General features: G+C 43.3%; 1 protein-coding gene across 8 annotated transcripts in view; it reads left to right on the top strand.

The window, feature by feature from the left end:
• The window catches only part of IQANK1 (IQ motif and ankyrin repeat containing 1), a 100,132-nt gene that overhangs the window by 19,798 nt on the left and 56,593 nt on the right, over window positions 1-23,741 (top strand). For 5 of the 8 annotated variants that reach the window (XM_075124816.1, XM_075124823.1, XM_075124817.1 and 2 more), the window contains exon 3: window positions 17,209-17,342. The exons of 2 other annotated variants lie outside the window; for them this stretch is intronic. In XM_075124816.1, coding sequence (XP_074980917.1) covers window positions 17,209-17,342 — 134 coding nt within the window. Of the gene's footprint in view, window positions 1-17,208; window positions 17,350-23,741 lie in introns of those variants that run through there. One more of the 8 variants, XM_075124821.1, reaches the window with a different exon arrangement.

The following is a 23,741-nucleotide window of genomic DNA, read 5'->3' on the forward strand; positions in this document are numbered from 1 at the left end:
AAACAGCCCGCATATAGGTAGGTGCAATATAGAGTTGTACTGGGAGTGCTTGATCATAAGGGGTAACAGGCCTTGTCTTTCTGTAAAGGTGCACTGGTTTAAGTAAAGGTGTGATTTTTAATCTGATTTAGTTAACCCAGTGTAAAACCCTGTGGGGACACTCAGTACACTTGTGATCACTTTCACCTTGACAATCACTAATTTTTAATTCAGTGATCAATTAATCTTGGTTAGAAAGAGGTATAATATAGAATTACCTTGAGTTGATAATAGATCGACAGTAGTGATGTTATGGGGGGGTCTATTTTAGATTACCAAATCAGGAAGAGGAACTGGATGTGTCAGTCTACAAGCAGGTAACAAGATTAGCCAACAGACATGAGCTAGTGTTAATGGGAGATTTTAACTTCCATGATATCTGTTCAAAGACTATTACAGTAAAACATATGTCCTGCAAATTCTTAGCATGTGTAGGGGACAAAAGTTGAGGAAACAACTAGAGGGTCATCCATTTTGGATCTGGTTTAGACCAACAAGAATGAATTAGTTGAGAATGTGAAGGTAGTCAGGAACTTGGGAGGAAGTGATCATGATCAGATAAAATTCAAGATCCTATGGAAAGGAGAACATGAGAACAGCAAAACTAGGACACCGGACTTCAGAAAAGCGGATTTCAACCGAGTCGGAGAAATAGTAGGCAAGGTCCCATGGAAAGACCAGTTAGGAAGAAAATGAGTTGAAGGGGGCTGGCACTTCCTAAAAGATGTAATCCTGGAGACTCAACATCAAACTATTCTGATGCAGAGGAAAGATAAGAAGAGCCACAGAAGGTCAGTGTGGCTGCACAACGAGATTTTTAGCTATATAAAAAGTAAGGCTGTCAAGTGATTAAAAAAATTAATCGTGCGATTAATCGCACTGTTAATAATATAATACAATTTATTTAAATACTTTTGGCTGTTTTCTACATTTTCAAATATATTGATTTCAATTACAACAGAGAATACAAAGTGTACAGTGCTCACTTTATATTTATTTTTAGTTACAAGTATTTGCACTGTAAAAATACCAAAAGAAACAGTATTTTTCAATTCACCTAATACCAGTACTGTGGTGTAATCTCTTTATCATGAAAGTTGAACTTACAAATGTAGAATTATGTGCAAAAAACCTGCAGTCAAAAATAAAACAATGTAAAATTTTAGAGCCTGCAAGTGCACTCAGTCCTACTTCTTGTTCAGTCAACTGCTCAGACAAACAAATTTGTTTACATTTGCCGGAGATAATGCTGCCCGCTTCTTGTTTACAATGTCACCTGAAAGTGAGAACAGGTGTTCTCATGGCACTGTTTTAGCCGGCTTCACAAGATATGTGCCAAATGCGCTAAAGATTCATAAGTCCTTTCATGCTTCAGCCACCATTCCTGGGGACGTGCATCCATGCTGATGACAGGTTCTGCTCAATAACAATCCAAAGCAGTGTGGACCGATGCACTTTCATTTTCATTATCTGGATCAGATGGCACCAGCAGAAGGTTGATTTTCTTTTTTGGTAGTTCGGGTTCTGTAGTTGGTACCTTCTTTGCATTTTGTCAAATCTGCAGTGAAAGTGTTCTTAAAACGAACAACATGTGCTGGGTCATCATCCAAGACTGCTAAAACATGAAATATATGGCAGAATGCAGGTAAAACAGAGCTGGGGACATACAATTCTCCCCCAAGGAGTTCAGTTACAAATTTAATTAATGCATTATTTTTTTAATGAGCGTCATCAGCATGGAAGCATGTCCTCTGGAATGGTGGCCTAAGCATGAAGGGGCATACATTGTTTAGCATATTTGGCATGTAAATACCTTGCAATGCCAGGTACAAAAGTGCCATGGAAATGCCTGTTCTCACTTTCTGGTGACATTGTAAATAAGAAGAGGGCAGCATTATCTCCTATAAATGAAAAAAAAAAACTTGTTTGTCTTAATGATTGGCTGAACAGGAAGTAGGACTGAGAGGACTCTAAAGTTTTACATTGTTTTGTTTTTGAGTGCAGTTATGTAACAAAAAAAAAAATCTACATTTGTAAGTTGCACTTTCACGACAAAGAGATTCCACTATCGTATTTGTATGAGATGAATTGAAAAAATCCTATTTCTTTTCTTTATAATTTTTAAAGTGTAAATATTTGTTATAAAAAATAACATGCAATTTGATTTCAATTACAACACAGAATACAATATATATGAAAATGTAGAAAAACATCCAAAATATTTAATACATTTCAATTGGTATTATATTGTTTAATACTGCAATTAAAACTGTGATTATTTTTTTTGAGTTAATCACGTGAGTTAAACTGCAATTAATTGACAGCCCTAATAAAAACCAAAAGGGATACATCCAGGAAATGGAAGGAGGGGCATGTCACCAAGGAGGTAAACATAGGAATAGCACGAGGATTTAGGGACAAAATCGGGAAAGCCAAGGAAAGAATGAGTTACAGCTGGCAAGGAACGTTAGAGACAACAAAAAGAGGTTCTTCAGATATGTCAGACAAAAAAGAAAGATCAGGGATTGTGTGGGTCTGCTGCTCAATGGAGAAGATGAACTGGTAATGGAAGATGATAGGAAGGCAGAGCTGCTCAATGGCTACTTTGCTTCAGTTTTCTCACAAAAAATAACATTTGACCAGATCACTAGCAAAATTACCATAGACAATAAAGGGGGAAGGATCCATATCGGGATAAGTAAATAATACATGAGAGATCTGACCAGTTTGAATTAATTCAAATCAGCAGGGCCAGATGCTATTCATCCGAGGGTACTGAAGGAATTAGCTAAAGAAATCTCGGAGCCACTGGCAATAATATATACAAACTCATGGATAACAGGAGAGAGCCCTCTCCAGTCTTCCAAGACAATGTAGTGCCCATCTTTAAAAAGAAGGAGCTGGGAATTATAGACCAGTGAGCCTGACTCTCATACCTGGGAAGCTACGAGAGCAATGAATAATATACCTGGACTTCAGCAAGGGTTTTGACACAGTCCCACGTGACATTCTGATAGATAAGCTGGAGATATGCAGGCTCGACACAACTACCACGAAGTGGATACATAATTGGTTAAGCAACTGCAAACAGAGGATACTAATGGAATGCTGTCAGACTGAAGGGAGGTCTCAAGTGGGGTTCCACAGGGATCTGTTTTGGGATCTGTTTTGTTTAACATCTTTATTAATGACCTGGATGTAGGAATAGAGAGCATACTGATCCAGTTTGCAGATGACACAAAGCTGGGGGAGGGGTTGCCAACACTTCTGGAGGAGAGAGCTAAAATTCAGAGGGGTCTTTATAATAGGAGAACAGGGCTTTAGACAACAAAGACAAATGTATGGTGCTACACATAGGAAAGAAAAACCAAATGCATAAATTCAGAATGGGGGATAACTGACTTGGCAGCAGCGCTGCTGAAAAGGATCTGGAAGTTCTGGTGGATCACAACCTCAAAATGAGTCAGCAATGTGATGCTATTGCAAAAAAGGAAATACAATTTTAGGTTGTGTTAACAGAGGCATAGCGTGCAAGTCACGGGAGGGGATAGTACTGCTCTACTTGGCTCTGGTTAAACCTCAGCTGGAGTACTGTGGCCAATTTTGGTCACCAATGTACAGAAAGGATGTCAAGAAATTGGAAAAGATCCAGAGGTGAGCGACAAAGATGATCAAAGGGATGGAATGCAAGTAAAGGCTGAAGAAACTGGTTATGTTTAGTTTAGAAAAGAGGAGATTAAGGGGGAACACAATAGCAGTCTTCAATAAAAGATGGAGAAAAGTTGTTCTCTCTGGCTACAGAGGGGAGGACAAGAGGCAGTGGGTTCAAACTACAGCACAGCAGAGTTAGATTTAATCTCAGGAAAAACTTCCGATGAAGTGGCATCCGATTAAGTGAGCTGTAGCTCACGAAAGCTTATGCTCTAATAAATTTGTTAGTCTCTAAGGTGCCACAAGTACTCCTTTTCTTTTTACGGATATCAGACTAACACGGCTGCTACTCTGAAACCAGGAAGAACTTCCTAACTGTAAGAACAGTGGGACAACAGAATGGACTGCCTGGAGGTTTTCAAAAGGAGGCTGGACAGCCAACTGTCTTGGATGGTTTAGATGCTACAAATCCTGCATCTTGGCGGGGCTTAGACTAGATGACCCTTGTGGTCTTGTTAACCCTGATTCTGTGAGTCTGTGATTCATGAAGACGTTAATCAGAGCAGACCTAATGGCATTCCTGTCAGTCCCCACTAGATGTCTCACCACCTTTCAACTGATCATTATATTTGGACATGTTTGAAACTAAAGTAGACAAAGTATTAGAAAAACATGAGTGAGAAATATTGCATTGGACTGTGAAAGGATGGACTAAATGTCACCTGTGAAAAGGCTTTTCCATCTCTAACTTCTGCAGTTCTCTTAGAATTTGCCTTTGTCATGATGTTTTAGCTGCTGGGTGTGTGAGAACTCCCAACTGCTCAAATCAGCCTCTCCTAACAGAACGTGCTGTAGGAAGTGGGGTAGGAACACAGGAGGGAGGGGGAAGCTCCTAGCCACTCCTGCCCCAGCAGAAGATGCTGTAAAGGCGTATGAGGTCTTTGACTATACCTTGGTGGAAAGGTTTTGTGGCTGTGATTCCCTGTGTGATCTTGTGCAGGTCCCATTAATCTTGTGCTTCTGTTTCTCCCTCTGTAAAGTTAAACTAATGCTACTTCCCGACCGCATGGGGCTAGGGTGTATGAGGATGAATTCCTTAATGTTTGTGAGTTGCCCAAATTGGGACCATAAAAGACAAGAAAGAAAATGGTTTGGCTGTAATCTGAACTTGGATTGGTTAGTGTTTAGCAGAGAAAGGGCCTCAGCGTCTCCTAAAAATTTTGGGTGCATGTTAATTTGGCCCTGCAGATTTAAAGATGTTTAACTTTAGTAGATACTGATTTTTTTTCTCTGGGAAGTTGCTTGAGGCGCGTTTGCCTGCCTCTGCCTGCTTGGGCTGAGAGCTGCAAAATTGTTATGTGAGAGGAATGCGAGCTTGTGCCAGCCTCTGCTCATTTGTGCTGGCCTTGTACAAATTCCTAGGAACAGAGGCTGTGAATACCACCACTGCTGCATCAATGAATAAGCAGTTCTCAGCTCATGGAGAGCAAGAATGCTCAGAACACAAACTGAGGAATAGAATGGCCAAGAGGACTCAGTTCCACTGCTCAGGGACTTCCACCAAGGAAGAGTTTGGACTCCAGAGGTCAAAGTTCAGGTCCACTGCTATGCTGGGGATTGCTCAGAGCAATGTCAGACAAAACAAATCTGAGGAACTGTCCCAGAATGAGGTGTCATTAGAGGAAGTTTTGGAACAAATTGATAAATTTAACAGTAATAAGTCACCAGGACCAGATGGCATTGTCCCAAGATTGTTCTATGCCATCATGTGCCAGCAATGCCCCTCTGCCATGTACATTGAGCAAACCTGACAGTCTCTATGTAAAAGGATAAATGGACACAAATCAGACATCAGGAATGGTAACATACAAAAGCCAGTAGGAGAACACTTCAGTTTCCCTGGATACTCAATAACAGATTTAAAAGTAGCCATTCTTTAACAAAAAAAACTTCAAAAACAGACTTCAAAGAGAAACTGCAGAGCTACAATTAATTTGCAGACTTAACACCATCAATTTGGGCTTGAATAGGGACTGGGAGTGGCTGGCTCACTACAAAAGCAATTTTCTCTCTCTTGGTATTGACACCTCCTCATCAAGTATTGGATGGAGTGGACCACATCCACCCTAACCAAATTGGCCTTAAACGTTGGTTCTCCATTTGTAAGGTATCTCCCTTCTCTTTATGTGCCAATATATATTTATGCCTATATCTGTACTTTTCACTCCATGCATCTGAAGAAGTGGAGTTTTTCACCCAGGAAAGCTTAAGCCCAAATAAATCTGTTAGTCTTTAAGGTGCCACCAGACTCCTTGTTGTTTATACTGACCCAAGAGTTCTGAGGAAACTCATATGTGAAATGGTAGAACTACTAACTGTGGTATGTAGCCTATCATTTAAATCAGCTTCTGTACAAGGTGACTGGAGGATAGCTAATGTGATGCCAATTTTTTAAAAGGGCTCCAGAGGTGATCCTGGCAATTACAGGCCAGTAAGCCTGACTTCAGTACCGGGCAAATTGATTGAAACTGTAGAATTGTCAGACACACAGATGGACATAATTTGTTGGGGAAGAGTCAACATGGCTTTTGTAAAGAGAAATGCCTTACCAATCTACTAGAATTCTTTGAGGGAGTCAACAAACATGTGGACAAGGGGGATCCAGTGGATATACTGTACTTAGATTTTCAGAAAGCCTTTGACACAATCCTTCACCAAAGGCTCTTAAGCAGCAGTTCTCAAACTGTGGGTCGGGACCTCAAAGTGGGTCACAACCTTGTTTTAATGGGGTCGCCAGGGCTGGCTTAGGACTTGCTGGGGCCCGGTGCCAAAGCCCAAGGCTGAGGGCTTCAGCCCTGGGCGGCAGGGCTCAGGTTACAGGCCCCCAGGCCTGGGGGGTGGGTCTTTGGCTTTGCCCTCATTCCACATACCCCCCCTCTGGGTGGCAGGCTTGGGCGGGCTCAGGCTTCGGTCCCCCCTGCTGGAGTCCTATAGTAATTTTTGTTGTCAGACGGGGGTCACGGTGCAATGAAGTTTGAGAACCCCTGCTCTTAAGCAAAGTAAGCTGTCATGGGATAAGTCATGGATTGGTAACTGGTTAAAAAAGTATGAAACAAAGGGTAGGAATAAATGGTCAGTTTTCAGAATGGAGAGAGGTAGATAGTGGTGTCCCCCAGGGGTCTGTACTGGGACCAGTACTGTTCAACATATTCATAAATCATCTGGAAAAAAGGATAAACAGTGAGGTGGCAAAATTTGCAGATGATACAAAACTACTCAAGATAGTTAAGTCCAAAGCAGACTGTGAAAAGTTACAAAGGGATCTCACAAAACTGGGTAACTTTATGTATATATATATATATATACACACACACACACACATATATACACACACACACACACCTCAAGAAAGAGTTCTTGGAGTCATTATTGATAGTTCTCTGAAAACATCCACTTAATGTGCAGCAGCAGTCAAAAAAGCGAACAGAATGTTGGGAATCAATAAGAAAGGGATAGATAAAAAGACAGAAAATATCATATTGTCTCTATATAAATCAATGGTACACCTACTTCTTGAATATTGTGTTCAGATTTGGACACCCCATCTCAAAGAATATATATTGCAATTGGAAATGGTACAGAGAAGGGCCACAGAAATAATTTTAAAAAAAGGAGTACTTGGGGCACCTTAGAGACTAACCAATTTATTTGAGCATGAGCTTTCGTGAGCTACAGCTCACTTCATCGGGATGAAGTGAGCTGTAGCTCACGAAAGCTCATGCTCAAATAAATTGGTTAATCTCTAAGGTGCCACAAGTACTCCTTTTCTTTTTGCGAATACAGACTAACACGGCTGTTACTCTGAAACCAGAAATAATTAAGTTGATGTAAGGAGTATGGAACAGTTTACATATAAGGAGAGATTAATAAAAAGGGACTTTTCAGCTTGGAAAAGAGATGACTAAGGGAGGATAAGATAGAGGTCTATACAATCATGACTGGTGCAGAGAAAGTAAATAAAGAAGTGTTATTTATTCCTCATAACAAAGAACTAGGGGTCACCAAATGAAATTAATAGGCAGCAGGTTTAAAACAAAAGGAAGTATTTCTTCACACAATGCACAGTCAACCTGTGGAACTCTTTGCCAGAGGATGTTGTGAAGGCCAAGATTATAACAGGGTTAAAAAAAGAACTAGATAAATACATGGAGGATAGATCAATCAATGGCTATTAGCCAGGATGGGCAGGGATTGTGTCCCTAGCTTCTGTTTGCCAGAAGCTGGGAATGGGTGACCGTGGATGGATCACTTGATGATTACCTGTTCTGTTCATTCCTTCTGGGTCAGTGGGCATTGACCACTGTCGGAAGACAGGATACTGGGCTAGATTGTTGCCAGCTTTGCCCGTTATTTTGGGGTATGCTCATTTATTAGGGTTATTCTTCTGGGAGGGTGGGGTGAGGGGTTCTGTATTTCTATTAATGTACTACTTGTGTTCTCATACGGAGCTCTACTTCTCCCTGCTGCAAGTTCCCTCCCAGTGGAGCTATCCTGCAGGACCTAGGTTCCCCGGGGTGGGTTCTTCCAGCCCCAGAATTAGACGAACACACACACACTAACAGAGCGCGTCTGAGAGGACCAGGTTAATCAGCGCTCCCAAACTGACCCCTTGTACCGGTATGTCCCTGGACTCAGCAGGCTGGATTGAGCAGCACTTCCAAGCTGTCACCCTTATATGTCCCTGGACTCAGCAGGCTGGGTTGGACAGCACCGCCAAGCTCATACGCCTCATACGCCTTGGTCACCGCACCGGAATAGAGCCCGCTGGAGCAGGCTAGGTCAAGCAGCACTTTCAATCCACCACTCTCGTATGCCCTTGGATTCAGCAGACCAGGTTGAGCAGCACTTCCAAGCTGCCAACCTCATATGTCCCAGGTTCAGCACGTCCCTATCCCCACTTTCACATTACCGTTGTTCTGGTTGTAACCCACTGGATGAGCGAACCCCACAGGATTTTGGGGCACCGCAGGGATCTTTAGCTTAGGCACGAGGAGCGTTGCTGCAAAGCAAATGAGGAAACCAGAAACGCCGAGGGAGGCGGGGGGAGGGAGAGAGAGAAGCAACCAGCTTAATCATGAAAGTTATTTATTTCCAGGTAATAACCATAGGGGAGCCAAACAAACAAAACAGTTATAATATTAAATCTAACTTAAACTTGATTATAAAAGTCAGATTTAGAAAACTGTAACTGATCACACAAGTCAGAGTCAGAAGGCTATACTTAGAGAGAGAGAGCTGGGTTCTCACCACTCAATAAAGCTTGAATTGATTGGGGGTCCCAGGTGGTGGTGTTAGTTAAGGGTCCTGAGTGGTGGAGACAGGCAGAGCCCCCAGCATGATTAGTCAGGAGAAGATGAAGTCCCAGTGGAACTGATGCAGATTTTGGATCCAGGCATCAAAACACTTATTTGAGCATGGATAGGGGTTTTTGTACAGAAGCAACAATGGTTCAAGGGAGAACACTAGATTTGTTTATATGTAAACAAGGGAGAATACCAAAGTTGTTTTGTTCAGGCTAGACATAGGAGCATTCTTGGCTTTGGGCGGTGTTCCTTCGAGGGAGCTCACAGTGCAATTAGGGACTTCACTATTTTGGATACTAATAAAGGATTTATTACTCAAATTGGTCTGATAACTACTGAGCTGGGAGTGTGCAGGCGTGGGTTCATTAACAGCTGGAGCAGAGATCCCCCATCATGCAGTGCTTCCCTGCTTTTCAGGTCCCAGAGTTCCATGTAGATCTTGCCTTGGAATCTCTGTTCTCCATTCTGTATGCTAATGGAGATGCCTCCTTGTCCCATCTTTGATGCAAATGAGCCTAGGGGAGTTTCCTTAATTCTGTCATCCTTATCCCTAGGGTTTAGGTGTGTCTCCCACTGCCTTTTCATTGCTTTTTGTAAGTCTTTCTTCTGATGCAGATTTGGTTTAAGCAGAGGCTGGGCAGGGGGAAGGTCTTTCATGAGTCAGACAGGCTGGGTACTGCGCTCTGGTTCCCCAAGACACAGAGCTGCTAGGTAACAAGTCCCCCCATTGATGAGGTGCTTGCATTGAACGAGTATCCCCATCACATCCTTACTCCATGGTACCGGTTCTGATCTTCAATCCATTGCAGCCGCCGCATCAGTCGCTGGATCCAGCAAACCAGTAGAACCAGACCAATTGCTAGGATAGTTTGGAAACCGATTATCACCACAATGGGGTGAAGCATGATATTTAAAAGACCTGTTGCACTGGAGCTCCACCCAAGCAAAGTCTCCCACCAGGACTCATGGCCTGTGTTTTTAACTGTAGTTGATAGCCTAGAGATCTTTGGTTTTGGTATTGAATCTTGAGCTTGCCATTCATAGAATCATAGAATATCAGGGTTGGAAGGGACCCCAGAAGGTCATCTAGTCCAACCCCCTGCTCAAAGCAGGACCAATTCCCAGTTAAATCATCCCAGCCAGGGCTTTGTCAAGCCTGACCTTAAAAACCTCTAAGGAAGGAGATTCTCTCCCAAAGTTCAGAGCTTCTGCAGCTCAGTTTGTAAGAGGGGATGAGTTACTAGTCCCTTAATGGCAGTGAGACCCATTACCAGCAAAATCAGGGAAACCTCCTTGTAGAGCTCAGGATAGGTTTTTAAATATTGTACAGTCCATATAGGCACAGTAAACTTAATTTCACAACTACCAATAGTGCTTACATTACAGAAACAGCGATTAACGTAAGGCACCATGGGTTGAATCCAATGTCCATTAATCAATACAATATTGCATCTTGTTCTTACACACACATGCTTTACCAACATAGATAAAAACAGACCCCTTTTCGTAGATAACATCGAAGGAACAGTGAGACTTATTCCCAGGTTGTGGGAAGAAGCATTCATCATATTCCTCCAATGCTTGGTCTTCACAGATATAGCCCAAATCTCCTACACCTCTTTACATTTACTGTGTTCCACACATTATCTTTCTGCCCAGCCCAAGTGTTAGGATCTCTGGAGTACATTAATAATAATTCAGTAATCTGCAATCCCAATGGGACTACTGGGTGGATTACTCTAATTTCTTTGCCTGCCACAGTTATCAAGAATAACTGCAACCTTTGCTGGTGGTGATTGTACAAAGCGTAAACTAGTCTCCACCAGGGCCGGAGGACTAATTCTTCCTCCGTTAGGTTAGAGAAGAATGAGCAGAAGGACCCAGAGCCGGATTGAGTAAACAGGCTTCTTTATTGCAGTACTTGCTCCCCTCGACCCAATTGTCGAGTAAGCACTGGATTAGTTACAGCACACTCTTTTCATTTAAGTTAGTATGTAAATACCTACATCCACTACAACACCACCAAAACCCTTATTAAGTAATAGAAACACCCATACTATGATTATACGCACCCCTATTGCCTGATTACAGCATTATGCACATTATACACACATCTTTACCTTGACAAAAGATTTCGTTGCAGTAATTTGTTGTCACAAGCTCCCTTAATCAGCAGTTCCCAGGGGAGGGAAGAAGGGGCCATGAGCAGTTCTCAGGGGAGGGAGGAAGGGGCCATGACCCAGGGCTTGCTTATGTAGCTGGGAAAGGAAGGGAGGGGGAGATAACACTTCTTTTACGCAAAGGGTATTCTTTAGACAACTACATTTCTCATGCAGCTGCAATGCTTAACAAGCAACAGGGAAGGGAAAAGGATGGCAACTTGTTTATCAAACGGAGAAACACTGCTTGTCTGTGCCTTTCTTCCCTAATGCCATGTCAGCACACCAGCAGTTTCCCAGGTCTTTACTTAACCCTAACATATCCCAACATGTTACATGGGGCCAAATCAAGTTGATTTCCTCCATGGGAATTTGTCTTGCTATGGCTTGCTGAATCATTCCCATGATTATGTTCTGGGTGAGAGCCTGAGCTAGCTCACATGCTGAGGTCAATGAGACATTATTCTGGAGGGACTGTACACCGGACATCATTAACTCTGTATCTTTTTCTATGAGGCTTTTCCACCCAGGAAATAACATAAGAATGGCCCTACTGGGTCAGATCAAAGGTCCATCTAGCCCAGAATCCTGTCTTCCGATAGGGGCCAGTGCCAGGTGCCCCAGAGGGAATGAACAGAACAGGTAATCATCATGTAATCTATCCCCTGTCGCTCATTCCCAGTTTCTGGCAAACAGAGGCTAGGGATACCATTCCTGCCCATCCTGGCTAATAGCCATTGATGGACCTATCCTCCATGAATGTATCTAGTTATTTTTTGAACCCTGTTATGGTCTTGGCCTTCACAATATCCCCTGGCCAGGAGTTCCACAGGTTGACTGTGCATTGTGTGAAGAAATACTTCCTTTTATTTGTTTTCAACCTGCTGCCTATTTAATTAACAGGGCCTTAGACTATCATATGAGAGAAGACCTATAAACAGGCAGACTGTGATTTTGATTCTTTCTTTTATACCTCTATAACTAGCTAAGTGATAAGAATACACCTAATTTCTTAAAGTATAGGCCTTTGCAGACAGACCTGAATATCTATATCCTAACAACATATGCCTCAGGTGTTGTCAGTACTGACAAAGTTGTTTGTGAAATTGGTGCTGCAGATGAAGCTGGCCATGCAGTGGGTCTCAATAGTACCCCTTGAGGTGCTGGAGTCAACAACTCAACACTGCCAGGGAGCATCCCATTGTCCAGTCCAATCTTCTGGCAGTTGGAGCTTTAGGGTCACCCAGGGCATGGGACTGCATCCCTGACGATCTTGCCTAATAACCACTGATGGACCTGTTCTCCGTATTATGGCTAAAGTGACCCTCACTCAGGTACTTTAAGCAACTGGAGTGGGGATAGCTGTCTGGCATCGACTTATTGCCGCCATGACCAGTACCGAACTAATGTCAATAAAAAACAAAGAAAATGTAATTAAAACAGAAACCTATGAACACTAACTATTAAAACATTTAAACAAACTATTAACAAACGGAGCTTTAGAAATTCTCCAAAGAGGGAAAGCATGAGGAGGTCACACACACTGAGACCACTGATCACAAGTGTTAGGAAGAACCTGCAGAATGTCAGGGCAGCTCCACCCACTTTTGCTCGCATTAAACAGCATGAGTGCCTGGAGGGTACAGGTGCTGCCTTGACAGGTACTGCTATGGGAAAAAGTTCTCCAGTTCCAGTGAAATGGACATGTGCAGCCACTTGAAGAACAGGAGAGACTTAGGTGTTGCTAATGCCCCTTCAAATAGAAGGGAACTGGTTAGATGAGATATGCCCAGTTGATCCCAACAGGTGATCCATGCCCCAGGCTGCATACAAGATGTTTTTCACATTCGTTTTTCTGCCAGAGCATTGTTCTGAGAGTTCAAGTTGAGGCAATTATCTAGGATGACCCCTAAGTATTTCTCTGAGTCACTGCTTTCCAAGCCAGTCATCCAGCCTGCATTATTGATTGCTACCTGTATTATCTTGAATTTCTTCTTCTAACCTTACTCCTTCTATATGGGATTGGGTCTTTGAGTCCTTCATAGAATATCAGGGTTGGAAGGGACCTCAGGAGGTCATCTAGTCCAACCCCCTGCTCAGAGCAGGACCAATCCCCAATTAAATCATCCCAGCCAGGGCTTCGTCAAGCCTGACCTTAAAAACTTCTAAGGAAGGAGATTCTAGGTAACGCATTCCAGTGCATACTCCCTAGGTAACGCATACTCCCTAGGTAACGCATTCCAGTGTTTCACCACCCTCCTAGTGAAAAAGTTTTTCCTAATATCCAACCTAAACCTCCCCCACTGCAACCTGAGACCGCTACTCCTTGTCCTGTCATCTTCTACTACTGAGAATAGTCTAGAACCATCCTCTTTGGAACCACCTCTCAGGTAGTTGAAAGCAGCTATCAAATCCCCCCTCATTCTTCTCTTCTGCAGACTAAACAATCCCAGTTCCCTCAGCCTCTCCTCATAAGTCATGTGTTCCAGACCCCTAATCATTTTTAAAAAGAAAACGAGTACTTGTGGCACCTTAGAGACTAACCAATTTATTTGATAAGCTTTTGTGAGCTACAGCTCACTTTGTCGGATGCAGTAGCTCACGAAAGCTTATGCTCAAATAAATTGGTTAGTCTCTAAGGTGCCACAAGTACTCCTTTTCTTTTTGCAAATACAGACTAACACGGCTGTTACTCTGAAACCTAATCATTTTTGTTGCCCTTCGCTGGACTCTCTCCAATTTTTCCACATCCTTCTTGTAGTGTGGGGCCCAAAACTCGACACAGTACTCCAGATGAGGCCTCACCAATGTCGAATAGAGGGGAACGATCACGTCCCTCAATCTACTGGCTATAACCCTACTTATACATCCCAAAATGCCATTGGCCTTCTTGGCAACAAGGGCACACTGCTGACTCCTATCCAGCTTCTCATCCACTGTCACCCCAGGTCCTTTTCCGCAGAACTGCTGCCTAGCCATTCGGTCCCTAGTCTGTTGCACGCCGACCCTTGGGGCACTCCACTTCTTCTCCATTAGAGTCTGACTGGAAGCAATTCCTCAGAAACTCTGCTGCTACTGTGTCCAGTGCTGATGTACACACTTGAAAGGATGTGGAAATATTGGAGAGAGTTCACAAAAATGATCCGGGGCTTAAGGAGCTCACATATTCAGCGTATAGAAGAGAAGGTTGAGAGGTGATTTGGGCACTCTGTATTTAGCATTTTACAGATAGAAAAGATAATGAGGACTTTAATATAAAGATGTCACCCCTGCTGACAAAGGCAATATGAAATCCTGTAGCTGAAAGTTTAAGGCAGACAAATTCAACTTTGAAATAAGATACATTTTCCTAGCAGTGAGGGTAATTAAATGTTGGAACAGGTTATCAGGGAAGGTAATGAACTCACCATCACATGGAAACTTTAAAATGAAATTTCAGGTTTCAGAGTAACAGCCGTGTTAGTCTGTATTCACAAAAAGAAAAGGAGTACTTGTGGCACCTTAGAGACTAACCAATTTATTTGAGCATGAGCTTTCGTGAGCTACAGCTCACTTCATCGGATGCATACTGTGGAAACTGCAGAAGACATTATATACACAGAGACCATGAAACGATACCTCCTCCCACCCCACTCTCCTGCTGGTAATAGCTTATCTAAAGTGATCATCAAGTTGGGCCATTTCCAGCACAAATCCAGGTTTTCTCACCCTCCGACCCCCCCCCCACACCCACACACACACAAACTCACTCTCCTGCTGGTAATAGCTCATCCAAACTGACCACTCTCCTTACAATAAGAAAAGGAGTACTTGTGGCACCTTAGAGACTAACCAATTTATTTGAGCATGAGCTTTCGTGAGCTACAGCTCACTTCATCAGATGTATACCGTGGAAACTGCAGCAGACTTTATATACACACAGAGAATATGAAACAATACCTCCTCCCACCCCACTGACCTGCTGGTAACAGCTTATCTAAAGTGATCAACAGGTGGGCCATTTCCAGCACAAATCCAGGTTTTCTCACCCTCCACCCCCCCACACAAATTCACTCTCCTGCTGGTGCTAGCCCATCCAAAGTGACAACTCTTTACATAATCAAGTCGGGCTATTTCCTGCATAGATCCAGGTTTTCTCACATCCCCCCCACCCCCATACACACACAAACTCACTCTCCTGCTGGTAATAGCTCATCTAAACTGACCACTCTCCAAGTTTAAATCCAAGTTAAACCAGAACATCTGGGGGGGGGGGTAGGAAAAAACAAGAGGAAACAGGCTACCTTGCATAATGACTTAGCCACTCCCAGTCTCTATTTAAGCCTACATTAATAGTATCCAATTTGCAAATGAATTCCAATTCAGCAGTTTCTCGCTGGAGTCTGGATTTGAAGTTTTTTTGTTTTAAGATAGCGACCTTCATGTCTGTGATTGCGTGACCAGAGAGATTGAAGTGTTCTCCAACTGGTTTATGAATGTTATAATTCTTGACATCTGATTTGTGTCCATTTATTCTTTTACGTAGAGACTGTCCAGTTTGACCAATGTAATTCTAAAACTCTTCCCCTACTAGCAATTACTAAGCGATGGCCCACTTGTTGTTTATAGCTCACCATGCTGCCACTGGAGGCCTGTTTGAAACATGCTCTTTTATCCATGGTAAATTTTTCAGGTCTTGCAACATGATTACTATCAATATATAAAAGGGAAATAATACCTAAATGTAGTATTGTCACTCAAGCTGTTTTGGTAAATAGTATGGACAGTGGTGCAAGTAGGGCAGTACGGTACGGTACGCCGTACCGGTAAGATATTTATAACCAGTACGCCATACCAGAAAGACACAGGAGGAGCAAAACATGGGGCCACTGGGCGACCCCACAGTACAGCAGCCCTACAGGAGGACAGGGCTGGGGGCAGTACAGCCATGCCGGAGGAGCTGCCGGCGTGCGGCCACTGGGTGGCTCCACGTTCTGCTCCATTTGCTGCTGTGGTTCCCAGGAGAGCCCTGAACCGCAGCAGCGAAAGGAGCAGAACGTGGGTCCACCCAGCAGCCACATGCTGGCAGCTCCTCAGACGTGGCTGTTACGCCCCCAGCCCAGCCCTGTCCTCCGGCTGGTTCTGGAGAGCCCTGTAGTTCAGAAGTCTCCGGCGCAGCGGGAGGAGTACAGAAACACCCCCCACCTCCAGGTAACATGGGATGGATCATGGGAAAGGGAGGGGGAGACCGCGGGGCCCTGGGCTGGGGGTGGGGCGGGGAGGAGTCAAGGGGGGGTGTCATGTGGGGAGGTCACATGTGTCCCTCTCCCTTTTAGCTGGTGCAGCATACCGATAAGAAATGAATTCTACTTGCACCACTGAGTATGGAGCACTTTTACCCATTAAAACAGTACTTCTTATTCATATTGAGTACTAGCAACATGTTGGTCATCCAAGATACATACTAATTAATAATAAGGCACTTTAACATGGGGCTGAAAGTAGAAATTTAATCACAAACTGGTGGAAATCGGTACTTTTTAAAAAAAATGTCAGCCTGGGTCCTTGGTTAGTTTCTGTATTTCCTTCTACCTCCAGGATATTAAATAGCAAAACAGTTATCCCAGGTTGTCTAACAGAGTGAAAGGAAATAGGATTCCATTTGAACAATCTCTCTGGCCTGACTGGAATTTTATGGAGTTTCTAGAAGTTAGAGCTGAAAAAGATCTATTTTGGCATTTGAATGCACAAATCAGTGTTCTGAGTAAGAATGGTGGATGTCCTATCCATTTCCAGTCTTTGACCACTGCTGCATATCGACCAGTTGTTCACAGTGATTCCCAAATCTTCTTTCTGAGTGGCTGGTTACCTTTAAATTATGTATCAGAAGTTTAAATTATTCCTTCCACTGTGCATTACCTTGCATTTGTGAACACTGAATTCTGTCTTCAGTTCTACCGTTTCAAATCCATATTCTGTTGCAGTCTATCTTCATTCATTCTCTATGCACCACACAGAACTGAACAACAAAGAAAAGGCTGTGCTAACGTTGCAGTGTGCTTTCCGTCGCATCCTGGCATGTAGAGCAAGGGAGAAGCGCCTTAGGGAGCAGAGAGAATACACAGAGTTAATGGAGCGCCTCCAGAGAGAGGTAAGAAGTAAGTTTAATTGGAAATACAGAGAGAGCATTTAGAAGATTGGTAACTGCACCAATATAGCAATAGGATATGCATGTGCAGGCCTAAATTGCGTTCTGAGGCACAGAGTCCAGCACTCTCAGCCATCAAGTGCTGACTGACTAATGCCTAAGAACATAAGAATGTCCAGACTGGGTCAGACCAAAGGTCCATCCAGCCTAGTGTCCTTTCTGCTGACAGCGGCCAATGCCAGGTGCCCCTGAGGGAGTGAACCTAACAGGTAATGATCAAGTGATTTCTCTTCTGCCATCCATCTCCACCTTCTGACAAACAGAGGCTAGGACACCATTCCTTACCCATCCTGGCTAATAGCCATTAATGGACTTAATCTCCATGAATTTATCTAGTTCTCTTTTAAACCCTGTTATAGTCCTAGCCTTCACAATCTCCTCAGGCAAGGAGTTCCACAGGTTGACTGTGCTCTGTGTGAAGAAGAACTTCCTTTTATTTGTTTTAAACCTGCTACCCATTAATTTCATTTGGTGGCCCCTAGTTCTTATATTATGGGAACAAATAAATAACTTTTCCTTATTCATTTTCTCCACACCACTCATGATTTTATGTACCTCTATCACATCTCCCCTTAGTCTCCTCTTTTCCAAGGTGAAAAGACCTAGCCTCGTTCCAAACCCCTAATCATTTTAGTTGCCCTTTTCTGAACCTTTTCTAATGCCAGGATATCTTTTTTGAGATGAGGAAACCACATCTGTACACAGTATTCAAGATGTGGGTGTACCATGGATTTATATAAGGGCAATAAGATAGTCTCCGTCTCATTCTCTATCCCTTTTTTAATGATTCCTAACATCCCATTTGCTTTTTTGACTGCCGCTGCACACTATCCACGATGACTCCAAGATCTTTCTCCTGATTAGTTGTAGTTAAATTAGCCCCCATCATATTATATGTATAGTTGGGGTTATTTTTTCCAATGTGCATTACTTTACATTTATTCACATTAAATTTCACTTGCCATTTTGTTGCCCAATCACTTAGTTTTCTGAGATCTTTTTGAAGCTCTTCACAGTCTGCTTTAGTCTTAACTATCTTGAGCAGTTTAGTATCATCTGCAAACTTTACCACTTCACTGTTTACCCCTTTCTCCAGATCGTTTATGAATAAGTTGAATAGGATTGGTCCTAGGACTAACCCTTGGGGAACACCACTAGTTACCCCTCTCCATTCTGAAAATTTACCATTTATTCCTACCCTTAGTTCCCTGTCTTTTAACCAGTTCTCAGTCCATGAAAGGATCTTCCCTCTTATCCATGACAACTTAATTTACGTAAGAGCCTTTTGTGAGAGACCTTGTAAAAGGCTTTCTGGAAATCTAAGTACACTATGTCCACTGGATCCCCCTTGTCCACGTTTGTTGACCACTTCAAAGAACCAGTGCCACCCAGAGGATACAGGGGGCCTGGAGCAAAGCAATTTCAGGGGCCCCTTCCATTAAAAAATGATAGTTTTGCCGCACCAAGCAGCGAAGAAAAAAAAAAAGAAAAACCCATGTCATGCTGCCGAAGGAAGAAAAGGACAGGAGGACCCCGCCGCTGAATTGCCACAGAAGACTAAAGCAGAGTGAATGAGCTGCCGCTGAAGTGCTGCCAACCCCCAGGAAGAGAGGGACTGAAAGACCCACAGCCGAATTGCCGCCGAAATTGCCCCCGCCCTGTCTGCAGGGCCTCGGGCAAACTGTCCCACTTGTCGGATGCATGTAATAGATTAGTAAGACATGATCTCCCTTTACAGAAACAGTGTTGACTTTTGCCCAACAATTTATGTTCTTCTATGTGTCTATTTTATTCTTTACTATTGTTTCAACTAATTTGCCCGATACTGACGTTAGACTTACCGGTCTGTAATTGCCAGGATCACCTCTAGAGCCCTTCTTAAATATTGGCGTTACATTAGCTATCTTCCAGTCATTGGGTACAGTAGCTGATTTAAAGGACAGGTTACAAACCATAGTTAATAGTTCCGCAATTTCAATTTTGACTTCTTTCAGAACTCTTGGGTGAATGCCATCTGGTCCTGGTGACTTGTTACTGTTAAGTTTCTCAATTAATTCCAAACCTCCTCTAATGGCACTTCAATCTGTGAGAATTCCTCAGATCTGTCACTGACAAAGGATGACTCAGGTTTGGGAATCTCCCTAACATCCTCAGCCATGAAGACTGAAGCAAAGAATTCATTTAGTTTCTCACTTTATCGTCTTTAAGTGCTCCTTTTGTATCTCGATCGTCCAGGGGCTCCAGTGGTTGTTTAGCAGGCTTCCTGCTTCTGATGTACTTAAAAAACATTTTGTTACAGTTTTTGGCTAGCCATTCTTCAAACTCCGTTTTGGCTTTTCTTATTACATTTTTACACTTAATTTGGCAGTGTTTATGCTCCTTTCTATTTACCTCACTAGGATTTGACTTCCACTTTTTAAAAGATGCCTTTTATCTCTCACTGCTTCTTTTACATGGTTGTTAAGCCACGGTGGCTCTTTTTTAGTTCGTTTACTGTGTTTTTTAATTTGGGGTATATATTTAAGTTGGGCCTCTATTATGGTGTCTTTGAAAAGTGTCCATGCAGCTTGCAGGGATTTCCCTCTAGTCACTGTACCTTTTAATCTCTGTTTAACTAACCTCCTCATTTTTGCATAGTTCCCCTTTCTGAAATTAAATGCCACAGTGTCGGGCTGTTGAAGTGTTCTTCCCACCACAGGAATGTTAAATGTTGTTATATTATGGTCACTATTTCCAAGCAGTCCTGTTACAGTTACCTCTTGGACCAGATCCTGCGCCCCACTCAGGACTAGATCGAGAGTTGCTTCTCCCCTTGTGGGTTCCTGTACCAGCTGCTCCAAGAAGCAGTCATTTAAAGTATCAAGAAAATTTGTCTCTGCATTTCGTCCTGAGGTGACGTGTACCCAGTCGGTATGGGGATAATTGAAATCCCCCACTATTATTGAGTTCTTTATTTTGATAACCTCTCTAATCTCCCTTAGCATTTCATCGTCACTGTCACTGTCCTGGTCAGGTGGTCGATAATAGATCCCTACTGTTGTATTCTTATTAGAGCCTGGAATTACTATCCATAGAGATTCTATAGAACATGTGGATTCATTTAAGATTTTTACTTCATTTGATTCTACATTTTCTTTCACATATAGTGCCACTCCACCCCCCACCCCCTCCCCCCCACAGGACCTGTTCTGTCCTTCCAATATATTTTGTCCCATTGATTGTCCTCACTCCACCAGATTTCTGTGATGTCTATTATATCAATATCCTCCTTTACCACGAGGCACTCTAGTTCACCCCTCTTATTATTTAGACTTCTAACATTTGTGTACAAGCACTTTAAAAACTTGTCACTGCTTATTTGTCCTTTTCTGATGTGTCAGATTCTTTTTTATGTGAATGTTTCTCATCTGATCTGGCCCATACTTCATCCTCTTCTATCCCCTCCTCCTGACTAAAACCTAAAGAATCACTATCAATAGACTCTTCTCTAAGAGAAGTCTCTGTCTGATCTATGTGCTCCTCCGCAGCAATCAGCTTTCCCCCATCTCTTAGTTTAAAAACTGCTCTGCAACCTTTTTAATGTGAAGTGCCAGCAGTCTGGATCCACTTTGGTTTAGGTGGAGCCCATCCTTTCTGTATAGGTTCCCCCTATCCCCAAAGTTTCCCCAGTTTCTATTAAATCTAAACCCTCCTCTCTACACCATCATCTCATCCACACATTGAGACTCTGAAGCTCTGCCTGCCTACCTGGCCCTGTATGTGGAACTGGAAGCATTTCTGAGAATGCCACCATAGAGGTCCTGGATTTCAGTCTCTTCCCTAGCAGCCTAAATTTGGCCTCCAGGAGATCATAGAAGTCATAAAAATCATAGAATATCAGGGTTGGAAGGGACCTCAGGAGGTCATCTAGTCCAACCCCTGCTCAAAGCAGGACCAATTCCCAATTAAATCATCCCAGCCAGGGCTTTGTCAAGCCTGACCTTAAAAACTTCTAAGGAAGGAGATTCTACCACCTCCCTAGGTAACGCATTCCAGTGTTTCACCACCCTCCTAGTGAAAAAGTTTTTCCTAATATCCAACCTAAACCTCCCCCACTGCAACTTGAGACCATTACTCCTTCTCCTGTCCTCTTCTGCCACTGAGAATAGTCTAGAACCATCCTCTCTGGAACCACCTCTCAGGTAGTTGAAAGCAGCTATCAAATCCCCCCTCATTCTTCTCTTCTGCAGACTAAACAATCCCAGTTCCCTCAGCCTCTCCTCATAAGTCATGTGTTCCAGACCCCTAATCATTTTTGTTACCCTTCGCTGGACTCTCTCCAATTTATCCACATCCTTCTTGAAGTGCAGGGCCCAAAACTGGACACAGTACTCCAGATGAGGCCTCACCAATGGCGAATAGAGGGGGACGATCACGTCCCTCGATCTGCTCGCTATGCCCCTACTTATACATCCCAAAATGCCATTGGCCTTCTTGGCAACAAGGGCACACTGCTGACTCATATCCAGCTTCTCGTCCACTGTCACCCCTAGGTCCTTTTCCGCAGAACTGCTGCCGAGCCATTCGGTCCATAGTCTGTAGCTGTGCATTGGGTTCTTCCGTCCTAAGTGCAGGATCCTGCACTTATCCTTATTGAACCTCATCAGATTCCTTTTGGCCCAATCCTCCAATTTGTCTAGGTCCCTCTGTATCCTATCCCTGCCCTCCAGCGTATCTACCACTCCTCCCAGTTTACTATCATCCGCAAATTTGCTGAGAGTGCAATCCACACCATCCTCCAGATCATTTATGAAGATATTGAACAAAACCGGCCCCAGGACCGACCCCTGGGGCACTCCACTTGACATCGGCTGACAACTAGACATGGAGCCATTGATCACTACCCGTTGAGCCCGACAATCTAGCCAACTTTCTACCCACCTTATAGTGCATTCATCCAGCCCATACTTCTTTAACTTGCTGACAAGAATTCTGTGGGAGACCGTGTCAAAAGCTTTGCTAAAGTCAAGAAACAATACATCCACTGCTTTCCCTTCATCCACAGAACCATTAATCTCATCATAGAAGGCGATTAGATTAGTCAGGCATGACCTTCCCTTGGTGAATCCATGCTGACTGTTCCTGATCACTTTCCTCTCATGTAAGTGCTTCAGGATTGATTCTTTGAGGACCTGCTCCATGATTTTTCCGGGGACTGAAGTGAGGCTGACTGGCCTGTAGTTCCCAGGATCCTCCTCCTTCCCTTTTTTAAAGATTGGCACTACATTAGCCTTTTTCCAGTCATCCGGGACTTCCCCCGTTCGCCACGAGTTTTCAAAGATAATGGCCAATGGCTCTGCAATCACAGCCGCCAATTCCTTTAGCGCTCTTGGATGCAACTCGTCCGGCCCCATGGACTTGTGCACGTCCAGCTTTTCTAAATAGTCCCTAACCACCTCTTTCTCCACAGAGGGCTGGCCATCTATTCCCCATGTTGTGATGCCCAGCACAGCAGTCTGGGAGCTGACCTTGTTCGTGAAGACAGGGGCAAAAAAAGCATTGAGTACATTAGCTTTTTCCACATCCTCTGTCACTAGGTTGCCTCCCTCATTCATTAAGGGGCCCACACTTTCCTTGGCTTTCTTCTTGTTGCCAACATACCTGAAGAAACCCTTCTTGTTACTCTTGACATCTCTCGCTAGCTGCAGCTCCAGGTGCGATTTGGCCCTCCTGATTTCATTCCTACATGCCCGAGCAATATTTTTATTCTCTTCCCTGGTCATAAGTCCAACCTTCCACTTCTTGTAAGCTTCTTTTTTATGTTTAAAATCCGTTAGGATTTCACCGTTAAGCCAAGCTGGTCGCCTGCCATATTTACTATTCTTTCGACACATCGGGATGGTTTGTCCCTGTAACCTCAACAGGGATTCCTTGAAATACAACCAGCTCTCCTGGACTCCTTTCCCCTTCATGTTAGTCCCCCAGGGGATCCTACCCATTCGTTCCCTGAGATCTCTCCTACCCTTCCCTATGTCATTGGTACCTTCGTGGACCATGACCACCGGCTCCTCCCCAGCACTACACATAAGTCTATATAGATGCCTGCCCTATAGTGACTCATTGCTGTTATCCTGGCATTCATTTTTATTTAAAAAATAATTTTTTAAATCAGTTTTGAGATAAGCTATGTACCATAACCTTCCACTATGTAGAGATGCTCCTAGGATTATGAGAGAGAAGATTCTAGAGAACGGATTCTAAATATCTTTTCTCTGCTGTCTTAAATATATATATTTTTTCTTTTTTTCTAACCTTGTCTCTCCATTTTAAAGGTTCCCTGTACTATCTGGGATCATCCTCTTC

The sequence above is a fragment of the Caretta caretta genome, chromosome 2, assembly GCF_965140235.1.
Source record: "Caretta caretta isolate rCarCar2 chromosome 2, rCarCar1.hap1, whole genome shotgun sequence".
Classification (NCBI taxonomy): Eukaryota; Metazoa; Chordata; order Testudines; family Cheloniidae; genus Caretta; species Caretta caretta.